Genomic DNA, 26,724 nt, shown 5'->3' with positions numbered 1-26,724 from the left:
AAACTAGTAATCTCAATGATGAAATCTACATAAATACATGAAACAACATTCAGTCCTTGCAGTTGTCTGCCACCTAACTTTGTAGACCCTGATTTCTGAGTGCTCAACAGAGATGTTTCTGAACCTGCTGTCACTCCAATCCATCTTCATTACTTAGGAGAATGAATTGTTTAAAATTTTCATATAAATTCCCTTTTTACTCGATTATGAAATATACTTTAATTTGACAGCAATGTTATTTTTAGTAATACTTTTTTGTAGCCTTTAGTATTAACATGTAGTTGGGGGAAAAAACTGCTAAATATTTATACTTCTCTTCTTTGATCTTTCACTCAGAAGAACTGAAAAGGTATCACACTTAACATTTTTATTATAAATATTTCAGATAACGTTTGAAAGACGCCAAATTCACCTCTCGCATTGGATTTGTTCAACTTATTGAGATAGGTTGTCACTCTGTAGTGCTTCCAGATGGCAATTCAGTTGCCAATGGTTGGAAACTTTTGGGTGATACTGTTGTGACTAATCACCAGTGACAGAACCATTAAATATTTCTGTTTGACAGAAGTAAGACCAAACCCTCTTCCTTCCTTTTACTTGCATGCTGTGTCTCAGGGGGAGGTAAATATAGTATCTTCACACAAGAAGCACAACTCTGCAAAAGCAGTGCATCTTCCAACAGTACATTTTGCAAGCAGGTTGTCCCTCACCCTTTCCAGTGCTAGCCAGTTGCGCTGGAAGGCAGTGCGCTGTCCTGTCTAAGTCATGGAGTTCTGCCAGATCCACAGAGCCTATTGCTGCCAGAGCTGCCTCATTCTCCATTTAAATTACTTGTGATTTAGGATGTCAGGAGAAACGTGGAAAAAGTGGGAGAGCCAGCAGTGACAGAAAGTATGTTGATTAGTTGTTCTTTTACTCCCTGAAAATGTACATTCTTCTGTGAGAATTTGATATTATTTGCTGGCTAGCAGTCAAAACACTTCAGCTGTCAGTGCTGCAAGGACTTTCAGGTGTTGCATGCTTCTGTTCTCAGTATTCTCTGATTCTTCATCAGCTGTGTCAACCGAGTTTCTTTTCTAGAGAGCGGCGTGATTCATCATAGGAATTTTTGGCCTTGGCCTCTCATGGGTGATATAGACTTGCCATGGCTTCTGAACCACACAGTGCTGTGTAGGCACAGTATCCAAACTGAGTTATTTCGTTCTTTTGGTTGCTGGAATGGCAAATGATTTAGCCTATAGTTGTCAAATTTCAATAAAAAAAATAACAGAAAGTATTACCCCTTGTATTTTATTTTGGTGAAAATATGATTAGACATTGAAAAGCATTTGACACTGAACCTTTGCAGTTAAATGTAGGGAAAGTGAAGCTATACAAAACTCTGTGCTGGATACAGAACAGGTGTTCTGTCTTGTGTGATGCTGAGACTAGCATTTTTTCTCTTATTTTCAGCATCCAATTATTTTTCTATGTTTAGTACATAATTAAATGTCCCAAATATTTTACCAAACAACCTTCTCATTTGCCACTGCAATGGGTAGCAGTTATTTCGCTGGATTTTGTATGTGTGTTTTTGTATCAGAATGTGTGTTTTTTCCTATCTGTATTCCACCTGTGCAGTCCTTGGATCTGTCATAGTGATAACCCTGAAGAAAAAGTAGGTTTATTTTATCATATTCTGAGCCACAATGACTTGCACACATTCTGATCTTTGTGTGCATGCCCACTGCAGGGCTTCCTTTTATTCCTGAAAGCCTCAGCCTTGGTAAGTTGAGAGACTCATTCCATTAAAAGTACATAAAGTTGCATCTCTCTGGCGTGATGAGTGCTCCAGGGTTACTATGCTGACAGCAAAGCAAGTCTTGAAGATATTCAGCCTCTAGCCTATTCTTGAATCTTCCTGGATTTAGAGCAGGATTTTGAACTGACTCACTAGATGGAGTGGTGGGCCCTTAGAAACTGAAGAGGCCTGGTGTGATTGGAGAGAGCAAAATTTCCGTAAGGGAACTTCCCAATCTGAATCTCTGTGGAATTAATTCCTTAGTGTTGGTATGGATCAGATATGATGGGAATTTTGTCACCTGTGCTTGATAAATATTTTTCCCAAAGAGAGGGAGATTGGAGAAGGACAAGCACTGATACTGGAATCCATACCCTTGAGAACTGGTTTTACACCTGCTTTACAACCATTGATCATTGCTTTCTTCAAGGAATCAATGAGTTGTGTTAAAAAAGAAAAAAAAAAAAGAGACAAAAACACCAATCCCAAACCCTACAGCTTTGCAATTTTTTTCTGCTTTTCCATGGCAGCAGAAGTCTGTGTCATGGTTAGCTTGTGATCCTATGGGGACTTCAGATACTCTTTTGGTATAATGGAGAATGATATTGTTCTTCCTATACTTCACACTAGTGGTATTTTGTCATTGCTTGAATGTAATGGATTCCATTACTTTTGGCGCTGTGAGGCTTAAGAGCTCTTTAATGGGAAGTGCTTGGATCTGAGATGGGTTGACTGTATTGTTGGCTGGTTACTGAGACAGCTATGACAGTGCACAGGGAAATATTCTTTCAGGTTTTTTGTGTAACTTGCTCCATTTACAAGAGTTCCTTCTGCTTGGGAGCTGATGGAAAAAAGCCCTGCACCCACCCTCACATTAGTTCTTCTTCTGCTGGCATTCAACAGGCCAAGGTGGCCTCTTGAAATGAGAAAAGGTAGCTGGAGGCCAAAGTGCTGAGCCAAAGCACAAATAATTGGTCAAATTGTTTCAATTAACTTTTAGTGAATGCATCTAACAGCCAAGAGACTTCCTACTCTGGGTGATGCTTGTGAAACATTTTTTCAGTATATAGCTGTGTCTCTTCTGGCATGTAAGAAATTAGGTGACAGATTTAGGTAGAAAAGGAAAGTCATGATATACAATGGGTTCATACTTGACATAAGCCATAATGACAATGGGTTAGATCCTATTTAAGGCTACATGACAGTGTCTTAATGACTGAGAAGCTGAAAAAGTTTGAGCACTTGCATTTTTCATCTAACTTCCATTAACGTAAATAGCAGGTGTTATTTATGTGCTTTGCCACTGCATCCCATACCGTGCTCTTTATTTCTCTCAATAATGTGGCTAATAACAGAATTTTGACACTTTTTCTAGATTAAGAGATAAGCTTAAAAATGATTTAATATTAAAGAAAGAATGAATGCAAAGGCCAGAGGTTCAGAGTATTCAGACACAGATTTCACCAAGTCCGAATGGAAAACAGCAAAAAGTCCATTACAGTCTCAAGTTTGTGAAATACAATAACAATCTTTTTGGTCCAATTCTATGTCAGTGAACATGCATCTCTTTTAAAATTAAAACAAACAAACAAAAAATAACCCCACAGTGGTCAAGTAATGTTGATGGTCTCAACACGGTTATGTTGACCTGAACTATTTTTGAAACTGAATTTTTCTGCCAGGTGTTGGCTGGAAAAGCTCTGCAACAGAAATGACCATTCCCTGCTTTCTGTGGGTTTAAGCCAATTCTTTCTTCTGGAGGTGATCTAGTGCCTTTCACTGTCATCAAAGTCACCTTAAACAAAAACACATCCATTTTTTAAAGTGCACTTTTTTTTTTTTTTTTTGGTGTACAATACACTATTCTAGAGAAATGGATTATTAGCATTTGAAAGGACTGATGAGAATGCATCTTTGGGAATGGCCTTTGTTCAGAAAATTACGGGTATATTCTACATGCATATCACCATGGTAATTGAATTATTTGCCATTGACAGTAAGGTGTATAGCACAAGCCTTTTGCCATTTTCCATGATGTGGTTCCTAGCAAAGAATGCTATTTGTCAATTTAAAATTTATAGTATGACATTTAGGAGTTGTGCCTACTATCACAGTGGACGTGGTCTGAAAGCATGGAACAAAAAGGAAAAGGTAATTACATCTTCTCTGTGCTGTTGGATGCTGAAGTCTTTTCTGTCTTTTTAAGACAGGCATGTGGAGAAGCAAAAGTAAATGGGGAAGGAAGAAGCTTTGGCTGGACAGATTCTTCAGAGCGAGTTTTTAGCTGTGTCGAATGAGTTTCATGCACGCATTGGGGCTGAAATCTACCAAGCATCATGAAGGTCTTCCTTCTCATAGATTTCAGAGAAAAAAATGTAGGTGGCTCTTTCTGACTTGGGTATCTAAACTATGCTCTCTCCTTATTAGTCTTGTTGGAAACTACCACATGGAAACACAGACAGATATGGCTATGCATTCAGCTTCTATTGGCTTTCCTGAAAGTGTTTTTGTGAGATGATGGAAGAGATTTCTGTGGTGTCACTAGGGGTTGAACATCAAATCTGTGGCCTGGATTGCTCAGTGCGGGAGAATTTTACCTGCCTTATACTCAAGGTGTTTTTTCTGTTCTAAATGAAGTCAGACTCCATGTCTAAAGAAAACAAGGATGAGTTGAGAATACCCATCTACGTGTTTGGTATTCTTGCAGTTTAGTATTTCTCCCCATTTCAGCTTACAACAAGAACCATTCTGGAACTGTTTGATGCACAATGCAAGGCCAAAGCTGTGCTGTCTGCATGGCTCCAGCAGCTACGGTTCCAGTAACATGAGTGTATTTTCATTTCCTGCACATTATCATAACTCACAGGACAATGTTGCAAAGAAAGCAAGCCTTTCTCATCCGTTCTCTGCATACTCAGAGCATGACCTGATCACTCTGAAATATGTAGGTGGTCACTGAGTACTGTGTGAAGGTTTATGTAAGGTAACTACATGATGAATCTTTCTTTGGGATATAGGATGAAAACTGATGTGGCAGGAATTGGGAGAGCCTCGAAGAACCTCTTTCACACCACTCAATTAACATAGAGAAAAGAATCTTGAATACTTGTGTTACAGTGTGTATAGGTCTTTCATTTCAAAAAAGATTGTGTAGGAAAATGTACAATATGGATATGACACTGAATAGTACTGCTTAGTGCCTCGCTCAGAGAACAAAAGACAGAGTACTCGTTTTTGCTCCTTGATGCTGTGGGAGATTCTCATCTCTACTTTTCTATTCCTCAAAGTAAATCCAGCTTTCTAGAAAAATGTCTGGTTCTCTGTTGTCCTTACCCATTTAAGAGCAGGGCTAACCTCCATACAGAAGTCTTTGTGCTTCTGTGCTTTAAGACAGATATAAAGTAGAACACAGTTAAGAAGTGCGGTGCTTTTTCTTTCCCCTCCAACTCCCAGATGCCCTTTATCTCCCTCTTCAAGTGCAGGATGGGGGATTATTCTTGCTACAGTATTGCACGTAGGTGAGCCAATACCAGACATCTATTCTTTAGGTAACATTTTGGTTACCAAATGACCCCATGTCTTACTTTTATCTAGCCACTGAGGCAGGTTGCCCAGTGGCTGTGTGTTCAGATGTGTTGCTATTGGTAACTTCTGGGGTCAGCTTTATAGACAATCTGTATTTAAAACATCATTCAGTGAGCTTCCATGCAGGGGAAGATAATGCACAGTTATTAATTTTTATTGCCTAACATAGCCTTTCATTCTAGCCCTGAATCCAGTGTCAGGTTGCTTTTGTGGTCATTTTATAGGACAACGGGAAGACCAATGCCCCTTTATTTCTTGCTGTGCTCAGTTATCAGGCTGAAACATCAAAACATACACACTGACCTTCAGGGTGGCCACATGCAGTGAATCTGACCAGGCAGTGAGTAGTTCTCTAGCACACGGAGGAAGCTGTGTGCCAGCTCCTTAATATCACGAGGCAAAGCTGTTTCCTCCAAAAAACACATGAAAGGGTGTTAGACATTGTTTTACCTCAGTGTTTATTCACTGACTGTAATCCTGTGGCCTCAGAATACATCCCTATCTTCTTTTTCCCTTTGAGCAGTACTTCACTGTATTCACTGCATTTCATTACCTGAAAGCCGCAGGCTGGTGCAGAGGAGACTTGTGACACTGAGATCAGCTAAAGCCTAATGGGAGAGAAGGAGTCCGCGTGACTGCAAGCTGCATGGAATTGTCTGGAGGTGCAGCTTAGGTAAATAAAGCTTAATGCACTCACCGTTAAGCTTCTTCTTCTTCTTTTTTTTTTTTAACCTGATGAAGCTGCTGTTCTCGGTTTTAGCCTCACATTTTCTGTTGCTTAGGATGGAGAACTAGAGAGCTGCTTCTTCTGTATCACCAGGCTGCAGCATGACAAGCAGGAGAGAGTCCACTATGCAGTAGCTGAGCTGAGCTATCTTTAAGGTAGGCAAACACTCTGTGACTCTGAGCATCCTCGCAGACCACAAGCAAATCAAGAAAGGAAATCAGCAAACGTATTATTTGCTGACAATAATTGTTTCCAATCGCAGCTGATGGCAGTGATAAATCTCATTGCCTAGTATTTTAATTTGAGGGACAGGGTAGGTATTGAGGAGTAAAAGACCAAAAAGTACTTGTCCCCATCTGCCTTGAAAAGTTAGTTAATACTACTCTGAAAACAGTGCTTAAGTTTTCTGAGACTTACAGCTTGTCTTTATGGAAATATCATTAATCCCTTATACTATTTCTAATTAGTAATAAAGATGCAATTAATTCTAGCTAAAAGGGTGAGAGAAAAATATAACATACCAACCATGTGAGTGATGTGTAGCCAGCCATATGTATTACCATTTATATCATTGTTTGGCTATAATTACAATTAGATTAATTACACGTAATGCAATCCAATGCTTAACTGCAGTTACATCTAACCAAACCCCAGTCCAGTGCTGCTCTGTAAGACCTCTGTCCTTTCGCAGTTTAAATGCGTCCTAAAGATGCTGTTTTCCACAACGCCCACAAGAAACTATTGCATCATGTTGTGACCTATTTAATTTGCCCATGGATGAACTGCTGGCTAGGATGGATGGAGAGGGTTATGTAAACACATGGGACAAGAGAAATCATTACCTTCAGTTAACCACGACCAGTCAAGAAACAGTGGTAGTTGTTACCCCTACCACAGCTTAGAAATGGTAAGCAAACTTGTGTTCACATCGCATTAAATGATAGTACTGAGTTTTCCATTGTGAGATATATTCTCAGTATATACAAGAGTTCAGGATCGGGCTTGTGACTGTACAGCTTCTAAAGAGATTTTCAGCCGGATCAATTTGGAAATTTTTTTGTTCAGGTGGGTTGCTGTAACACCTTTAAAAGCTGAAGTACAACAATCTGTTGTCTGCCAGCCTGGTTTTGATTTATTTTTTTTTCTATTGAGCCCCAATCTTACTCCAATTTCTCTCTTTCAGTGTAGCATCTGGCCAAACCCCTCTTGTTCAATTTCCATGCTTCTCTCAGATCTCTCTTCTCAACTCCTTTGCAGTGGTGGAGCAGAGCAGAGCAACACTTTCTCTGCAGTTACACCTCCCCCTCTTTTTTTGAAGATTGCTTTTCTACAGCGTTTATCCTGCACCTTGGGAAAGCTGTTGGCTGTTTTTTAGCAGTTAACTGCAGTCAGCTAACATCTCATGAAATGTAGTTTGCCCTTTCCTGTACTAGTCAGATTTAACTTGCTTCATCTTCAAAGAACACACACACAGAAAGGAGAAATGCTTTAATTTGAAATAATCTTTTTGTTGTAAACTACCAGTGAGAGCAGGACAAGCTTCCCACAAAGTTGAATGAGACAAAGTTGGTATCAAATAGCTATTCTTAGATAAAAACTACCTGTGCCTATTTCTAGTAGGATCTATGTTGAAATGAGTATCTTGAGAGATTTATCTTTGTACATGAGCACATATAACTTTAGTTTTAATCAAGTAGTCATAATAAACATGATATCTGACCTGAAACATTTCCAGGAAAGAGATGATCTGAAGCTTGATGAATGCCTCTGTGCACCATTAAATGCAAACTTCTGCTAGTCTGGGAGATCCTTCCATCTAGTACTTGATCTCCAGTTTCCCTCTATTTTTCCTTCTCAGATTTTCCATCTTTTACTGCAATGGTTACCTTTTGAAAGTAGAAGCTGTGTGGGCTCCATTTGAAACCAAAAAAAAAGGATGCCTCATCTGCTATGTAAATGCAGTAATACAAGCACTGCGATTATAGAGATATCCCCTTCGTGCAGGAGTTATGTACTCTGGCCTATTTTTGATGGAGAGCAAGACAGCAAGCCTGTCACATGCCTTTCTTTCTCTTCACACAGATTTTTTCTCTCTTATTCAGTTTATCGGTTTGTCCTAGTTTTGCATTACCTTGTCTTTGCCCAACTCAGCAACTGTTAAATATATATATATATTTTAATTTTTAATTTCCATCATTCCCTCTTTCTTTTTGCTGGTCTCTTTTGCCTTTTCCTTTCCACAGCAAGGGGTAAGAAATGGTGACATTTGTGCCTGCTGTCATGTTATGCCCTGTTTCTTCCTGAGTTTGCTGGGCTGTCCCTGCTTTGCTAGGCCAGCCTCATGGTGTGTGGTGTTGGCAGTTCCTTTTGTGGCCACTTTTACAGGAAAGACATCCTGAGCAGCTCTGTGAGGGCTGCAGCCCTACCTCATGGCAACTGATGGGAAGGACGGCTTCTTCCCTTCACGCCAGGGTGCATCCACCATTTTGTCCATGGAGCAGGAGGGCAATGTCCCACAGCACCTCAGCTGAAAAATGAATGCTTTACTCTGTGTTTGTGGCTGTGTATGGAGCCCCCTCCTCCGTGCTGGAGGCTGGATGGCGAGACTTGAGATGCTCTGCGTTAGCTAACAGTTTGCCAGCACGTGGAGATTGAGCAGTGTTTTCCTTAATCTGTCACGGCCAGCCCCACCGGTCTGAGGGGAATGTGTGTGCACAGTGCTCCCTAGAGACTGCCACGTTAGCACCAAAATGAGAATTACGGTGTCAGCAGCAGTTCAGTGGTGTTAGCATAGCCCTCCTCCTGGGCTTGTTTACCCTGGTAAGAAGCTGACACACCGCAGTACCCAGCTGAAGTTAACTCATACAGGGCTGGCTGGCAGCTCCTGCTCAGCCTTGCTCTCTGTCAACCTTGCCTGTAACACAGGCAGCCCTTTTGCTCTTATTTTTTCCTATCTAAACTTCCTAGTGGAGAGCTGGCAGTGACCAAGAAGAGGTCTGTGTCCTGTTGTGAGGCACATTTTAATGTAGAAGGCCAAGCAGTTTCTCTCAAAGTTGGTTGGTTTTTTGTGTTTTGTTTTGTTTGTTTATTTGTTTGTTTGTTTTCAGTATGAATATCTGGCAGAGGGTGGGAGTAGAGAAGGACCCACAGCAAAAACAAGTGGAAATGTAAGGTGGACTTCAGTAAAATCCTCTGCCAAAATTAAAATTCAGCTCAATCCCACCTCTCCAGCCTGTGTACTTTAGCATTAAGATGATTTTCAAGCAACAGGAATAAAATTAGTCTGCAAATAAAAAAATGCTCCAGAGGGTAAGTGTTCGGCCTCGAGTATTTGCATTTGTAGGCACATGTATTTATGGTTCCTCTTTTGGTTTATATTTTGTAGGACAAAGAAGGTCAGCCATTGCTACCGTATTGTTTACCGTCACCCGGAGAGGACTTTAACACAGAACGAAGTGCATCGTATCCATCAAGCTATTGAAGAATCAGCAGTTCGAGAACTTGGGGTTGAGGGCAGGTTCTAGCATTGCTAGTCTGAAGCCCTAATGACAGTTGCTTTCTCTTTTTTTTTTTCCCCTTGTTTCTTTTTTTCTTTTTGGGGTGGGGAGTACAAGTAAAGAGGGATTCTGTGACTGAACCTAGCACATGGAAAACAATTGATAAATAAGCAATGGCAAAACTACCAAATAATAAACATTACTACTGAGAAATCATTGACAAAGCACTGGTGCTTTATTTTAAGTAAGGGGGGAACAACAGTGATGTAAGATTTCCCTCCTGCTACAATAAGGAATATACTGCCTGGTGGTTTTGTGTGTTGTTAATTGGTCCCTGGGTTCCATTAAACTGTAAATACTTGGCATTATTTCTGGGTTGACAGGATCTTCTGTCCGTGTAACGAGTGAAGCAAAACAGAGACACAGCTTAGCTCAGGGAAGAAAAACTATTTTATTCTTCCACCCCTCCCTCTTTCTTAATAAGGAATGGCAGGTTTTGCTTCAAGAAACCTTCAAAGAGGTACACCTTGCAAAGTTTGGCTCTCGTACCTTCGGAGACCCTGGGTATTGCTTTCATCTGCTACAGAGAAGGAGGAGAGAGTGTGGCTCTAGGGCTGGACTTGGGTCTCTTCAAATGCTAGGCCTTTGGTGAGTCTTTCCTGTTGGATGTCCCTGTTCCTACAGAACTGAGTGGAGTCACTTACCGAGGCACTCAGAGCTGTGCACCTTCCCCAGGTGAGGAGCTCCCTTATCTTATTTTCTAGGGGCAGTGTCTGCTCAGAAACTTGATGATTAAGGAATGAAACCAAACTGAAATGGGATCTCCTTCTATTTCAGACAGTAGTCACTTTATGGGTTGCTTGACTTTTTCATTGCAGGTTATAATTAAGTAAATTTTGGTAGTGGTATGATGCTAGGTTCTGCAGAACTGTTCAAATGGTCTGATAAATACTTGATGAGCTATTGCAGATGCTGATATGGAATATGGGACCTGTTTTTACTTGCAATGGTATTTCATACAGTCTTGCAGCTCACATCTGGTTGCTGTGCAGGGAACATTCCCTCCTTCAGGGAAGAAGGCAGTAAAAGCACTGCAATAAACAGCATCTAACGCTGATTTATACCTTATCAAGAAACATCTGTGCAGTGAGCTTGTACTCCACCATAAGAAGCCAGTTACTATTGCAGATGTGACAGAAACAGAAAGCTCATTTCAATTTCATTACTCAACATATTTAGCCGTGTAAACAAATCCTAATCTAAATTGCTGTTGTGTCATCCAAATAACTTGATTATGAAAACAATATGCTAGGCTGTCTACAAGGCAACAGAATGGGTGCCATTTAGGCAACAGAAAAACTTACTCGTTTATTTTTAAAGCATGATCAGCTAAGATACCTTACACACAGTTTAGCCCGTTTGATCTTTCTCTGTCTCCTTCATCCTTTGACATTTCAGGATTCTCAGTGAGAACCACTGAGGAGGAGCACTACACTGAGCTGCACTGAGTAGTAATTTTTGCAAGACAGGGCCTGATCCATGCTACCACATGGGGCAGCAAATTATGTGGATGTTATCTGGTGGTATTGAATATGGAAAGAGCTAGAACCTGTCTGCTGTACCAAAATATAATGGGGCATAGAAATTTGGGGAACGCAAGGAGGAGAAAAATAGATGACAAAGCTTTGTCACTGTAGCCACAGATGTCACTTCAACAGAGTTGTCCCAGAGATTGACCTAAAACCATGGGATCATCTTCTGGAGTGGTTATTTACATAGCAGCAGCTTTCATGCAAATCAAAATGTGAACCATTCAAATTAAAAGACAACAACCAGGAGTAAGTTTGATTCAATTATATGAAGGATTTTAAGGCCTGTAAAATCAGATGGACTGGCTGTGAGCTTAATAGGAATGCTTGGGTGTGTTTAGATTAAGTAAGTCTTTATCATGTATATTCTAGGATTAATCTAATCTAAAAGCCTATTGTTTTGGCAGAGATTCACCACTACTAGCAAAGTAGACCTCAGATCAGAAGGCATGGGAGTTCCAATTTTATGCCACTGTCCTTTGAGAAATATGACTTTTCCTTCTTTACCTATCCTTGATTTTACCAGGGAAATTTGCTATGGGAAGTAGCAGACTCTAAACTGAGTAATCTGAAATCACATGCTCCCTTGTGGATACCAACAGAGAGCCCATGGGAATCTAAGGGTGTGATAACCATAATTTATTTTACTGTTGATCGGAGACAGATGATGCTACCAGTATCTCAGTGGCTGGTCTGATCCCTGGTGAGAATGTAAAAGACCTGACTGAGGACGGTCCTTTGTACAGTCCCTGACCAGTTCTGTCACAGAAAGGGCTACCCTCACCTGTCCCTTGTTTTTTCCTAAGGCACAGCACAAAGGTATGTAAACTAGCTTGAAGACCAGGAACAGCAGGCTAGTTCACCCTCTACTCTGCTACCCTACAGTCTGTCTCACGAACATCCCTTGATATTTCACTGGCCCACATTGTAAGCAATGGCTGTAATTGGATGGGCTACAGGTCTAGTAAAGGTGGGTGAGTTCCTAAATATTAAAGTGATACCATGCTATGTGGAAATATTAAGGGGAAAAGCATTTGATTAATTAGTGTGCATACCGACCGAGTGGTATAGCGGCAGGCACAAGGCCCTGCTTCTTGTTTTTATCAACTGTCTATGTTTATTTTTGTGTGCCGCTGGGTTTTATATCAGCGTCCTTTAATAAAAGAGAAAAAAATCAATTGTAGCAAAAGATGCAACATGTCCCCAGGAGAACAGGCTCGGGATTTCTTTGACTGAATGTTGTGTACTGTTTTAATGTTCTGGGTGCTGGTTTTGTTCATAGTTGCCATTGGTTTTCAAGTTATCTGTGATTCCTGGAAGACTAAAGATTTTGCTTTAACACTCAGTTTGGGATATTCCCAGTAAACTGGCATCAGATTTACAGTGCAGTGAGACTTATCTGGTTTTGATGTTCTTGTTAAAGGCACTGCAATGGAAAAGTGTTGTGAGTAGTAAATTGCTCAGTGTTTTTACCCTTGAGATTTCAGTGACCTCTGCCATCCATAAACTAGTATTGCCAGGCACAATCAAACAGCTGCACTAATCTGAAAACAGCTTTTTACTGAGAATCCAGACTTCATAAACCACTGGTGGTTTTGTGGTGATTTACCCTCCATTTAGAGTGTTACTACTGTCCCTTCTGCAGATTGGTGGTCATACTTCAGCACTGAATTTATCAGCTTCTTACTCTGTGCAGGTGTGCTGATTATCACAAGTATTGACAAATTGGTCCCAGCCCCTGGATAAATTCATGTAGGGCTTAGCTTTTGGATTTGAGGTAAACACTCATGACCAAGCCAGGACTCTATGGTGGTCCAGTGCAGTAAACTCAGGGAATCTCACCCCCCCCCCCCCCCCAAGAAAACAGAACAAAGTCAAATGCATCGAGTTCATGTTTGGGTAAAGTTGGAGAACCTTGTCTTCACTGTGAGGTGACTGGAGCATGGCTGGTGCTTACTAGTTAGGCCAAGGTTAGAAAGCACTGTCTGTCTTTTTTGCCCCGACACAGATACACACACAAACAGACACAGAAGTAGTTTTATGCACGAGGAAGTTCTGCTGAGTTCAGTGCAAGCATATAAAATGGCTGTATTGGCTATTTCAGTGACAGACCTGCTAGCTGATATCACTGGACTATCCCCGACAGAGTTGTTACCATCTGGGAGAAAAAGGGATTTTGTACTTCAACTCTGAAATAAGCAGCTGTATTTTTAAAGCTCAGAGAGTTTTATTCAGATATTACCTGCTCTCTTTGCTAAAGACGGTTCTTTGTGTAAAAAGGATTTGCTTTCTATGTAAACCAGGCCATACTGACTAATCACAAACATCCTGATCAAATTTTAAGGTTGTGAGTGTCGCCTCTAAAAGGTCACCAGAACTGAAACGTTCTTATAAGGACCTTGAACAAATCTGTAGGACGCACAAGAAACCAGTCATTGACACATCACCAGCTTTTAAACATGACTGCAATTACAGCTGAATTTTGAGCTGAGTATCTCAGAAGAGAAGACTGCACTTCAACACTGAGCACGGGCATATGCTGGGAGAAGGCATTGACTTCTCCAAAATCTGCTGTGCAAGTGTTGATCATCGTTAACATCTGATGCGGTCCTGTGGTTGGCACTTTTCATGCTTTTATGCTTTGTCAGATGGCCTCTGCTATTCTATTTATGCCCTCTGTTAACTAAGTAGAGTCTGTTTTAGTGTGCCTTTCATACTTGGAAAACTGTTAAAATCACTTCAGCCATGACCTGGCTTTCTCATTTTGGTTTTGCTTGCTTTGGTTTTCCTTCTCTTACAGTTCTCACTATTAAAGTTTGGTATAACTTTGGTGAAGAAACAGTGTCAGGCTGTAGGCAGGGAGATTTATCATACCACAGACTAAAGCCTGTGCTCCCACGCCGCATTACTGCGGGGTCTCTCTGTGCTCACCCTCTGGATGCAGGTGATTAACACGTGGTCCAGGGAATTGCGCCTCTGCCTGCTCAGTAATTTGCTGGGCAGCACTGCAGTCATCCAGAGCAGCTGCCACTTAAACGGGCAGTAGATTGTTCTCTTTTTATTTTAGTGTCTGCAGCTTCACATGTATCACAGTGTGATACAGCCAGAAGCACTGTATTGGTATTTGCTGCAGCTAAACATCAATTAGATGCCTCTCATGATTTGGTGCCTATGCAGTCATTTTTCAGTAGAATCACTGCTTGCTCATGAGGAGTTATTCATCTACAGATGTCAAAACCTGAGGCACGTTGAGACGAAGGGCCAGGATTAAAAGATTTTGAGACCCCAACAGATACAGATGACTGCTTGTGGAATTTTGTTGATGTCTGTGCAGGTTTGAAAGTCCCACTGGGCATCTTTCCAAATGTTTAGTCACTTGAAACGTTTTCAAACCTGGCACTCAGCGACCATAGTGACACTGGTGTTGTTTTGGGAGAGGGGAAAAGGTGTAGCGAGAGATCACACTGTAGTTGAGCAGCAAGGCGGGAAGAGTTGTTTCCTGATGTCCTGGGCTTAAAGCACTGAATTATCCTCTCTCCCTCCCCCTCTCTCTCCCACTATGCTTCCGGGAGGCACGGATGTGCGTTTGGCTGCCTGCCTTCGCATAGGCACATAGTAAATAATTAGCATGCATAGCCAAGCTTTTTGGTCATCTGTTATTGTTGTAACTGATGATTAATTTAAGGGGTTATTGATTCCCATACCGAATCGGTACTCACTGGTGGTAGAGAAACTAATAGTCATTCACAAGATCTTTATTGACAGATCTCAGTGCAGGAATTGAATAAGTCAGTGTGGGAATGGAAATGTGTTTCCATGCAATCTGTAGGTTGGTTCGTGTCTTTCAGGTCACAAGGGGATGTAAATTGACTGAAGTTTAACTCAGTCGAAGGTCTAACTTGCTGTACCCTCTCTAAGATCCTTTTTGCCAGGCGTCCAGCAGCTTGGTGGGTGCTTTCAGGAGGGATGGGGCCATCTGAGATCACCAAGCAGCTCTCCAGAACCATCTCCCCAGTGTCTGACCTGCCAAGCACAAGGCCTGCCTTGCACAGGAGCACTGGTGAGCCTGATTGCCTACAGATTTATGCCATGTGCCCACAGTACTCTGAGGCCTACTTCGTCATGCCCTCCCTTGAAATGCCTCCTTGCCTCTGCAACCTCCTAAACACTATTTAAGCTCCTTTCCATGACCCAGAAGCTCATTTTTTCCCCCTTTCTACCACAGTGCCCTGTTCAGTGCCAGGTGCTTCGCTGGAGATTTGCTCAGACTTCATCCCCTCTGATGGCATGGAGCAAATCAGATTGATGGCCCCTGTGCACGTGGGTTAATGTTTCTGTGGGAACTTCACTTTTGGGTCTCTGTACTCAGCACAGCTGCTGTTTTTTACAGGGGTTGCTAGAATGTTGTGCCTTGGAGACCTTCACCTTGAACTCCAGTGTGGTTGAGATTATTCCCCTGGGTTCAGAAGTCAGTGGTGGTCACTGTCAGTGCAAGGATTGATGCCCATCACCATTGCGCATACCCTTGCTTCTGTAAGAAGGTGAGACAGAGAAATAGGATTGTAATGAAGATTGTTAGCATAAGTGTATCATTAACGGAAGTTCAGACAGGGGAAACAACAAATTAGTAAGAATCTGATGCCCAGCATGGTGTCCTCTGCGTTCTTCCAGAATATGATTACAAATGTGTTTTTGTTAAATAATTTCAGCAGCCTTCTGTGTGTTTACAAGCTGCTGTGTTATTGTGCTTTATAGTCTGCATCACTTTTCATTCATTTCCGCTTGCTAGAAAACAAAAAAATGTGAATTTGGTTAAGAATGAAACTATTTCCTATTGTTTCTTGTCTAGAAGCATTACCTCTTATTTTTGAACAAGGAGGGCAGCCCAGCATTTCTGAGGAGATCTTCAGCACCTAGCACAATTATGTTACTTGTGTGCTGCACACACATACACATATGAAATAGGTTGGAGTGGGTGATGTGAGCCTTATTTCTGTGCTGCAGATACAAAAGCATTGTTGTTTACCATACTCAGTGTGATTAGAGACTTTTGTCTCCTGCTGCTCTGCTCCAATGCACAGAAAATCACCTTTTTCCAAGAAAAATTCAATACTTTCTGATGCTTCCTGCTGTCGGAGAGCCAACAGTCTTCTGAGCACTCTCCCTTCAAAGAGCAATTGAATTTTTAGTCAGAGAGAACTCCCTTTCCCACTTGAGATGCTTTCCTTTCAGGCAGAAAGACTTTCTGGCATCTGTTTTAGGCTGCTTTGCAACACCTGTTGCTGGTGACAATGCAGGTCTTTTCCGCCTTGTGGGAAGAAAGGTGGCATAATAGAAAGGTTGGATTTATAAAATAAATTTGAACTACTTAAGTGCCCTGCTTTAATTAAAAATAAAGTAAAATAAAGTAAAATCCTAGCCTCTTATTAATAAAAATCAGTTTTGATCTTTACTAGAGGGCAGGCTTGTGCAATGGTAACATTTCTACATCAGTGCAGCAAATGAGGCTCCGACAGAGGGCAACTTTGTCACTGAAGGCTCTTTCATTTCTGTTGGAAAATTGCTTCATAGTTTTCCGGCTTCCTTTCCAGTTGCTCACACATCTTAGAGTCTTTGGCAGTGCATTCTCTGCTTATTCTCTAACACCTTCTGTGATACAGACTGAATTCCTTGACTGTTCACAGCGTTGGAGTTATTAAGCATCCTTAGGGCTATTGTGAAGTATATCATCAGGGAAATCAGGACTTCAAAGTGCTCAGCAGATGGCGTGCCCTCTGCCTGGATAGCCCCCAGCCCAGGCCCAGGCGGCCTGGCCTGCAGCAGGGGGCTTGTTCTGCAGGAGCAACACGGCCTTCTGGAGGGTTTGTGTGCATGGACACAGGTTTGCCAAGCCGGACAGGAACCAGCACATCTGTGAGTGGGCTTCTGCCCAGATAGTGGATGGGCTGCCTGTGAGACCTGGAATGAGGTCCACTTCAAGGCCAAGGATGGCAACACGTGGTTGGGACAGGGAGGAGAAATTCCTACCTTGAGTTCAGCTTGTCGCAGGAGAGCCACCATAAGATGAGCCAATCACGTCCTTGAGAGGAACCTTGTTACCTGCCAAGAGGAAAAAGCTCTGAAGAGGATAGGATAACAGATGTGACAGTGGGTTTTAACTTGCAGGTCCTGTTGATTGCTACTACTTTCTCTGGGCTATGAAATAGATCAACTGGACGAGAGGATGTCCAGACACAGTGCAGCCTCTCCTAGCAGTAATGTTTCAATGGAGATGTGAGGAACAGAAGAAAAGTACTGACATTCCCCAGTGGTGAATAGATGTGAACTAGACCCCATGAGCAGTTCTGCCCTGCATTCAGGTGGCACCTGTTACATGCTACTAGGGAAGAGGTAATTTGTCTGATGTAAATGCAGACGGCATTGTGCATGGCCATTTCTGCCTGGAAACCACATCTACAATCCAGGCTGATGTTAAGCCAAAAAAAAAGAGCTTCTTTGCAGTCTTTCTGAATAGGAAAAGCTCAAGTCCGAGGGTTCTGTGCACTCCTCATATAGATCGTGAGCTCCATGATCCGTGAGGCCCTCATGATCCCAGTGACCTTTCCTGCATAGCTGTTGAGGTATTTTGTAAGTAAAGGCAGAGCACTGTGCAGGGAGCCCCATGCAGAAGGCCCTCTGGGAAAGCACACCCTGTAAATGGGGTAGGATAGGCTTATTATGAAACCACTTCACTTAGTGACAGACCTGAAAAGAAGGGGCCAATCTGACCATGTATGTGAGACTTTTCCTTAATAGGGATGATAACCCATAGTTTTCTTGCAAGATCTTAAGGATTTTGGAACTTTTTTCAAATGAGGATCAAATCATAAACATTTATCAGACACACAAACTGAAGGCTGGAGGGGCTGAGGATTTTGTCTGGTGCCACAGATTAAGTCCTGAATCCAGGTGTTCCCAAGTCACTTTTGATCCAGTACTAGAGTCCCTTTCTGTAGGTGATGGGTGCCCTCAGCAATAAAGGAAGAGTAGACCTTGCTGCTTTACCTGATCCTTGCAGCACTGGGCAAGATGAGGCCTCTTTTTACTACTCTGTTTCTCTGCATTGCAGTGGTATCTAATAAATTACACTGGATGCTTTCTCCACCTGATTTTGCAAAATCAAATCAGAAGTACAGCAGTGACTGAGAGACTAAGTATGAAGGAAGGAAGCTGGGAGGCAAGGAGGGCCACCAGGCCTTTAATATTCCTCACTACTGCACAGCCCTTTCTCCTTCCAGAGCACATGCTGGGTGAGGCCAGCAGGACAACCGGCAGCATGTTCACACACCTTTGGTACCTTGTGAATGCTTTTTCTGCAAGGACGTCAGTCTGGTGTGTGTACCAAAACTACATCAGGAGCTATGTGGTTGCTGCCTGGGGCACCTTGGCAGCAACCACACCTTGGCACCTTGGATATGCTGTGCGGAGGGAGATAAAATGCTTAATGATAAGGCTTACCCCTGCAGGTGCATTGCTCCAGGTATGATGGTGCAGAGAACAGCAGTGGTTCTTCTCACTCTGGTCCTGCCCTGCACCCAGGCCAGTGCTTACCACTAGCACTTGTATTGGAGTGACTTAACTCAGGCACATTTTCGTAGGGTGCCATGAGAACTAAGTCTCATGTGGTGATGACTGAAACATATTTCCTCTTTTGAAAGGCTGGCAAGCATGCTTGAAAGCATTTCATTGGGTTATCTAACTGCATTTTGTTTTTATTGTCTCAATATGATGACGTATTTAGGAGTTCTCAATGGATTATTTTTCTTCTATCAACTTATTTGGTTTCCCTTTGTACCCATGTAAACTTCTGTCATTCACATCCTGTGGCAAACAGTTCAGCTAAGTTTTGTTAAAAGAAAACATGCTTGGGATTGGTCTGAACCTGCCAACTAGCTTCACCTGGTGTCCCAGATCCCAGAATAACCCACACAGTCAACACCGGGCCACCAGTAACCAGAGGGGTTCTGACAAATCTGGGAGATTTTTAGAGAAGAGTGACAAAACTGATCAGGAGAGGTGGAAGCACAGGTAGATGAGTTCAAATTAAAAACGATGCACAGCCTAGCTAAGGAATGACTAACAAATGTGTGGTTTGTGAGACATGCAGCTCTTTGATGAGTACGAACACCCTCCCACTCTCCCAAGCGCAAGAGAGGAATTTTTAGCCTGACATGCAGGGATGTAACAAGGGCTAATGGTGTGACAGTCAGGCTGAATGTAGGGTAAAATATCCTGACAGTGAGATGTATTTTGCTGTGGAGCAGTCTCCCGAGGGAAAGGACAGGAGCCCAACTGCTTGGTCCTTTTTAAAGCTAGACTGGACAAAGTATTTAAAAAAGGTAGTCCAGAGAACAATCTTTAATTGGCAGAAAGATGTACTGGTGATCTAATAGGTGCCTTCCATTTCAAATTCCTATGGTATGATGTTCTCTATAATGAGTTTTGACTGTTTTAAGCTCAGAGGGTAAAATGGAGATAAAACTGAAAAAGGAAAAAAAAAAAAAAGAAAAGAAAAAAGATTAACAAGAACTAAGAAAAAAAATGGAGGTTTATTTAATAGTAAGAAAAAGTGACAGATTGAGCGTTCCTTAGGCCAGTAGTGCTATTCAAAAATAGCATTGCAAATGGGGAAGGGAAAGTTGTTACATGGGTAATTATTACAGTAGTGACTTATTCTGTTAGAGCTGCTGTAGTCCAGAAAGATCCAAAAACATGTTTCAGATTGGCTGTGTGCACGTGTACATTCATGTAATGTGAGAATTGTTTCAGCTGAATCTAAAATGTACTGACCACTGGATTGAAACAGACCATTTTAGTGGCAAACAGCAACCCAGTGCAGCAGTTTAGTGCGGAATATGATGAGTAACTTCTATAACTGAAGCTATACAAGAATTGGTTTAGTTTGGAAGAATTTCATTAACTGATAAAATATGTAGGCATGGGTTTCTTTTGCAACTGCCTTTCCCCATGTCTCTGCTTTCAAGGTAGGAGATTCTGGCGATATTGATTTGGCTTCACTGGTTGCTTTGGGGTAAGAAGGGAGAAGTTTGATGAACTAGCATGACCCAGAACTGAGCCACTTTGGACTGGCTTCAAGGACAGGCACGAAGTCACTCTTGCTGGTCATGTCATTGCTGGTTCTCTTGGCCCACATCACCCTCACACTCTCACCTCTTGGTGACTTTTCAGAGTGTTTCTTACAGAAGCTTTATTTTTCAGACTGTTGGCCCTAGATATTTGGTTCATGTCATAACGTCTTTCTGTGGGCCTGATGCCTGGATGAAACTGCCATAGGCAAAGGTTGCCTCTTTGTGTAGTTTTTATCTCAAGACTTGTGAGTCCTGACTTCCATTCTCTGAATTGCTGGAGGACAGGGGGACTCTCATTTAGCGTAGCAAAGCCCCACTGGAAAAGAGAAGTCTGAAAATGTGAAATAGTAGCATCTGTGTATGGAACTAGAGAAGGCAATTTGGAAAAACTGAAATGTATTATTAGCTGTTTTTTAATATTGTCCTTTTAAAGTGAAATGTGTTGGTTGTCATTCATATGGAGGACATCGACTATTTTCTTATTTTTTTGTTTTCTTAAATAAGCATTCACAAATCAGATTTAAAAGAAAGAATTAGAAAATTGCCAGAATACAGATGTTAGCATAGTTCTGTTTGGTTATTCTGCCTGAAATTAGACTTTCTTAGAAGACAGCCTTGAGGAGTCATTTGACTTGAAAGAGGAAGGAGATGAGCTAGGTGACAACTTGCACATTGAACACGTCATCCTTCTGAAGCCACATGCTCACCATGGAACTGACTCACATGACATTAAAAATTATTTGATCTCATTTACATTATCTGTTTAATTTGTTTAATGTAATATTTGTTAACTTCACAATTAGTCAAACACTATTAATTAGTTAATGAAGATGGCAAATGTTACTGTATAAAGTGATTGATTACTGAGCAGCTGAGGTACTATATAGTTTGACTACCTCTGGTTTTTACATATCACTAGACAGATTTATCCAATATTCAAGATTTTTATGCAATAGTCACTACAGATTTAGCTACTTGGGGTATTATCTAGTCATACGTAAAACAGTCAAATTTTTCCTCTGAGTATTTTTATTCTTATTATTCACAGAATTTGGTTGGATGTAGAGTTTTCACTTTCATCCACCAGAAATTTTAGCATTTCAACAGAACAAAATACCCATTCAAGCCTGAGACAAAATTCTGCCACTCTCACACTTTCCAAATATCAGAGCTTAAAAGTATTTATTTAAAAAATAAAGTGCCAGTCTTTTTTTCTCTCTTTTTTTTTTTTTCCAGGTGGATGAAGCATTCGGAGATGTTAGAGGACTAGCTGCTTCCTTATGTGCTGGTGAGAAGTCAACAGCTTGAAAACCACCAGTAGGCTGAAAGCCTCTAAAAGACCACTTCATGGTCTGGAGTTCTCAGGACTTGCAGGTTCTTAGTGTTACAGCAGCTGACAAAATGGCTGCGCCAACATCTTCCACCACGTGACCTGCTGAAAGTGCAAGGTTCCCCTGAAATGGCTCAAAGAGTCTATGTCCAAAATCTTTCAAGTAGTCCTAGGACTTAGACTGTATATTAGTATTTGACTTTCAGTCAAACACGTGTTCCAAAACTTTTTTTGTGAATAGAACTTACATTCCTTCTTCACTTACGCATCTTTGCAATCTTACCTTTCTTAATAACATGATCAAGAAACTCTCAGACCGGGGGTTGTTCATCAGCTGCTGTTACATGATATAGCATTTAGCCTGGTTATACTGTCTTGTCTGGGGAGAAGACTGTCCTCTGGCAAGAGGCTGTGTAGATCCCTTACCTCTGTTTGCTTGGTGGCTGCTGGTATGAGGAGTCTGGAAAGGGGGGGAAGGGGCCTCATCTGGAATCTAGCAGCAAAATCACAGCACAGGTGAGTCAGAGATCATTGTTTCCTATTTAAATGTTGAATGCATATTAGGTAAAAGGAGGGATGTGGTTACAAAAACCAAGCAGAGGACAGACTCTGCTTGGTCAAGGGGGTCTAAGTACCACAATAAATGATGTGATCTACTGAAATGGGAGTTGGGGGCTGTTCTTTTTATTTCCTGCGATGGCATTGGCCAGTGAGACCATGAAGAGGTCACTTCCCCTCAGTTTGCCAGTCTGTAAAATGGGAATGATGATGCCAGTTTTCCTGTGCCACATGCTTTGAGACCTCTAAAGGTAACACACTGCACAAGCCTGCTTTGTTAGCATGGACATTTCAAGAGACAATGTTTGCATTTGCATCACAGTACATCGCGATCATATAGGGATTATGGTATCTGGTGTAGCACAGTGAGAAGGGCTACTCAGGAAGCGGGTCCCTGAACTTCAGCTGGTCGCCATGGTGACAGAATAGCTTAGCACTGCAAGAAGAGAGAAAAAGCGATATATTGTGCTGGGGATAACTTATGGCATCAAGGCTGCACACTGAAGTACCTCTGGCTGTCTGGCTCTGGTCTTCCTGGACACTTTGCTGAGCTCTGGGATTTCCTCTCCCTGAATCTTCTTTTCCAGCTCACCTATGACGAACAGCTATGGGCCGAAAAATGAAAACATGATGGTGAGAGAACCACAGGGTAGCTTTCCCTTGGCTTTTTTGTTGATATGGTGGGCGGGAGGGGATTCTGCATCTCTGAAGCCCTTTTGCAAGGACTTGGTGTTGAGAGCTGGTGAATACCATCTGCTGTGTTCAGTCAGTGTTTCTTCACCTTTAGCCAGGCCCTTACAGACGTGTTGGGCTGCGCAAAGCTGAAATTGGGTGTCTCTGTGCTGAGGGAGGGCTGAGAAAAGCAGTGCTTCAGCTGCTGAGGGCCTGTTCAAACATGCAGGATTAACCAAGGAGACCATGCTGGAACCAGCTCAGCTTCTCCATGGGGCCCTGGTGGGTGTGTGGGCTGAGGCACCGCAGCACGAACGTTATGTTCATGATGAAATGTGGGCGATTTCTGCTGGTTTGGGGATTGTCTGCAATCTGTCACCAGGAGTGGGTTGTCTGGGCAGTGGCAGTGGTTGGTCATTCAGCTCCATGTCCAGATGGGTGTGTGAGGCCTTCTCTTTGGTGGTCCAGGTGTGTGATGGGGATCTCCAAGGGCTTACACTGAATGGTCTGCTGGCATCGATGGAGCTGGTGAGAGGCAGGTGCTAAAAACTGTTTTGAGAGAAGTTGGAAGGCATAAAGAAAGGCCACTTTGGAGATGGGGGGCGGGCCAAGTGGTTGAAGATTGGAGGAAGGCGCCAACTTAAGTAAGATGAATGTCCTTGCTCTCTGTTGTTTCTATTTTGTAGTTTGGAATGAAAATGAGTGAGAACTGTCTGCTCTGCTGCCGAAGAATCACATGCTAATGAATGTGGTTGCGGGATGGGGGCCACAGATTTTATAAAGGAAGTGGACACACTTGGTGGTGACAGTAAGGCTGAGCTTCTGAAGATGGGAGAAAGAAAACATGGGTGTAAGAAAACTCTTTAAAAACTAGGGAAAGCATAAGGAAACTTAACAACAAGATAAAATGGCAATTGCATATAAGCCCACGCATGCACTCACTCTCTTGCTCTCTCTCTAACACCCACGCACTCGAGTACATCGTTCAGTCCAAAATAGTAGGGAAAATACATTATAGCCTTTATTGTCAGGAGTAATTTCTCTTCACATGTCACTACCAGCAAATTCTCAGAGCAGGTGGATACACTGCACAAAACTCATCCATATGCTTTTTTTTTTTTTTCCATTTTTTTTCTAAACCTGAACAAAGCAAAGCAAAAAAGCCCCTGTGAACTGTTAAGTTGAAGAGCTAGATGCTGACAGCTCTTGGATGGATGAAGGCTGAACACAACTATTTGTATGCTAGTAACGCAACGTGAGGCAACAGGATGATTGTGTGGGGAACCAGGGCTCACTTTACCCACAGGAATGGCTTCTAGTCCATGTCCCTTTTCCTCTGGATATATCAGGGAACCTGGCTCAGCCCCAGTGTGCGTTTCCCTCATGAAATGCTTTGCAAGCTGGGGAATTTCCAACCCCTCGTGTTTAGCCTACGAGGAGCATGGCTGAAAATAACCTGCTGGCTGCTCTTTCTTGGAGGTAAGAAGCCATACAAGATTGACATGTTCAGGTTGTACGGGCTGCACAGCAATTTTACACAGCAGGGTGAAGAGTGGTGGCTTCTGGCTGATTTAAACTTGTACCGTCCTGCTGCACTGCTGGCAATAGCATTAATACTCTGCTCAGAAAAGCTGAACTTGGGGTATCTGTGGGTGGGGAGACTGGGACATCGTATGCTCTCTAAAGGTTGGCGTAGTCCACTTGGATTACATGAGCAAAAGCTTGGTCCCACACTAAGCATGCTTGGCCACCACCTCTCCTGAAATAATCTCTTAATATAGGTGTGAAGATTCACAATGCAGCTGGCAGGCAATTTGGGGGTTTTGTCCTGTCTTTAAACAATACTGCAAACATCCCCACTGAGCACTGACATTGGGCATTCTGGCTTTGACTGGTGGTTAATTTGCTCCATGAGGCTCACCATCCCAACACACTTGGATCAAGGATCCCACCAGCTCATTTAAAAATGAAGGTGGTTCATCACAGTTATGTCCCATGTGGAGAGGAAAAGCATCCCTGGACTCTCTTGTGAATTAATCTGTTCTGTGTATTCAGTCCTGGCTAAAAGTCAGGAGCCTATTTTATACAAGAGAAGATTATTACAATTCCTGATAAGGAACAGAATATGAATTAGCAGATATTTTTAATTATTTTTTTGTTTCAAGAGGCAAAATAATACTCGTGATTCCCTCCCTCTACTTCCAGTTTTTCCTTCTTGCTGCCTGAATCTACTGAGTCTGAATTGAAAATGTGGGGAAAAAAAGTATATATTTTTTAATGGTGCTTGGAAGAAAATGGATTCTCAGAGTTTCTATCTTTAAATGTGTCAACATAAATGACATCCTAGCAAGTCTTTCAGATTGCATGGCATAGGCAAATAACAACTATTTATTGCATTGGCTATGCAATTTTTTACTGAGGTATTTCTGCTACATGCGGAATAGATGGGACAAATTTTCCTTGTACATGTATACAGTGCCTGTCAAGCGATGCATGCAGTTGTCTCCATTAGTGCTCATTTGTGCCAAGGTTTCTCATCCCAGAATTTAGCCCCTCCCAGAAGAAAACTGTATGAAACATTACAGAACAGGCCAGATTATATGTAATTTTCTGTCTAATAAGTTACACGTGGCATTTTCTGTCCCTTTGGCCTCCTTGGTCGCCTCTCTTATAAAGGAAGTCTAAGACAAGTCTGTCATGGAGTTACAGGAGAAAGACCTTGCAGATGATGTTAAAGAGGCCAGCACTAACTCTTTAAGGTCTATCAGTCTTTGGCTAGCAGCTGGTGTCAAAGGGATAGCAAAATAAAAAGAGAAAAACAGTAAAAAAAAAAAAGAATATGTCAAGTGAGGCTCAACAAGGAAACACAAACACTCTGTGTGTGGGTATCAGTAGAAGTTATGTATGTAATCACCTTGGAATTAATTTGTTTGAGAATTTTGATACTAAGGAAAATAATTAAAACTATTTCCTCTCTCTGATGTTTGTTCTACTACAACTGTTCGTGCCGCTGACTTTGGGTATTCTCTATTTATATGTTACTTGCAAAATATATTATGCATCAACCCATTCCCTGGATAAGAGCATCACTTCTGTTGCTTATAGCTGTCATCAGAGGGACAGCAGAGTGTGTCTGGAGCTACCCCTAGATCTTGCTGAATCAGATTCTGGGTTTCCCTCTACAGTACCATACTGTAATTCTTCTCTCCATTGCTGATCTAAATACCTCTGGTGATGCACACAAATGATGTCTGTGATGCAAACATTGTCTGTGTGTGTCTGTATGTTATTTACTTGGTCAGAGCTCACGTTTTACTACTCATGTTTATTTTTCAGAGTAAGAAAATAAAGATCTCTGTGCTTAGCCTGCGATGACAGTTTTGCAGCCAGCTAACACTGAGCAAGAAAAATGAAGACTGCAGAAGTAGAAGAAGGAAATGAAAGTTGCTCTACCGACAGGGCTACATGAATTCAGCAATGGGTGGATTAGGCTGAGTGTTATCAGTGATGATGAAACACAGCAGACTGTGGTAATGAAATATTTATGAATGGGGAAATGATACTGCATTCTGCAGTGCAGCACAGGGGAAAGTGAAATTTCAAGAATACTGTAATAGCAAAGCCCTCCATTAATTATCGAAAGCAAGCTGAAATGCCAGTTACTATGACAACAGGGTCCCCTATGTATTTTGTACCATTTGGGGGGGGGGGGGGGGAGAAGAGAGGGGGAGGGAGGACTGCTTTTATTTACTGGAGGGCATTGTATTTCTTTTCTGTTGTTGTTAATTATGACTGTCCCAGCCTGTGACTATGTGGTTAATTTCAGTGATAAAATTATAAAGTGACTATTGGCTAAAT

General features: G+C 41.9%; 1 protein-coding gene across 11 annotated transcripts in view; it reads left to right on the top strand.

Moving 5' to 3' along the window:
* The window catches only part of FARS2 (phenylalanyl-tRNA synthetase 2, mitochondrial), a 264,849-nt gene extending 239,147 nt beyond the window's left edge, over positions 1 to 25,702 (top strand). For 5 of the 11 annotated variants that reach the window (XM_080581818.1, XM_080581816.1, XM_080581817.1 and 2 more), the window contains one exon: positions 5,889 to 5,992. In XM_080581818.1, the coding sequence (XP_080437944.1) occupies positions 5,889 to 5,977 (89 nt within the window). In that variant the 3' untranslated portion in view covers positions 5,978 to 5,992. Of the gene's footprint in view, positions 1 to 5,888; positions 6,008 to 6,106; positions 6,141 to 9,477; positions 9,801 to 21,542 lie in introns of those variants that run through there. The other 6 variants (XM_080581810.1, XM_080581819.1, XM_080581811.1 and 3 more) reach the window with 5 other exon arrangements.
* Positions 25,703 to 26,724: the final 1,022 nt, after the last annotated feature.

Source organism: Anser brachyrhynchus (assembly GCF_964034855.1).
Source record: "Anser brachyrhynchus genome assembly, chromosome: 2".
Classification (NCBI taxonomy): domain Eukaryota; kingdom Metazoa; phylum Chordata; class Aves; order Anseriformes; family Anatidae; genus Anser; species Anser brachyrhynchus.
Note: the sequence above shows the minus strand (reverse complement) of the source record. Positions and strands in the feature narration are given on the sequence as shown.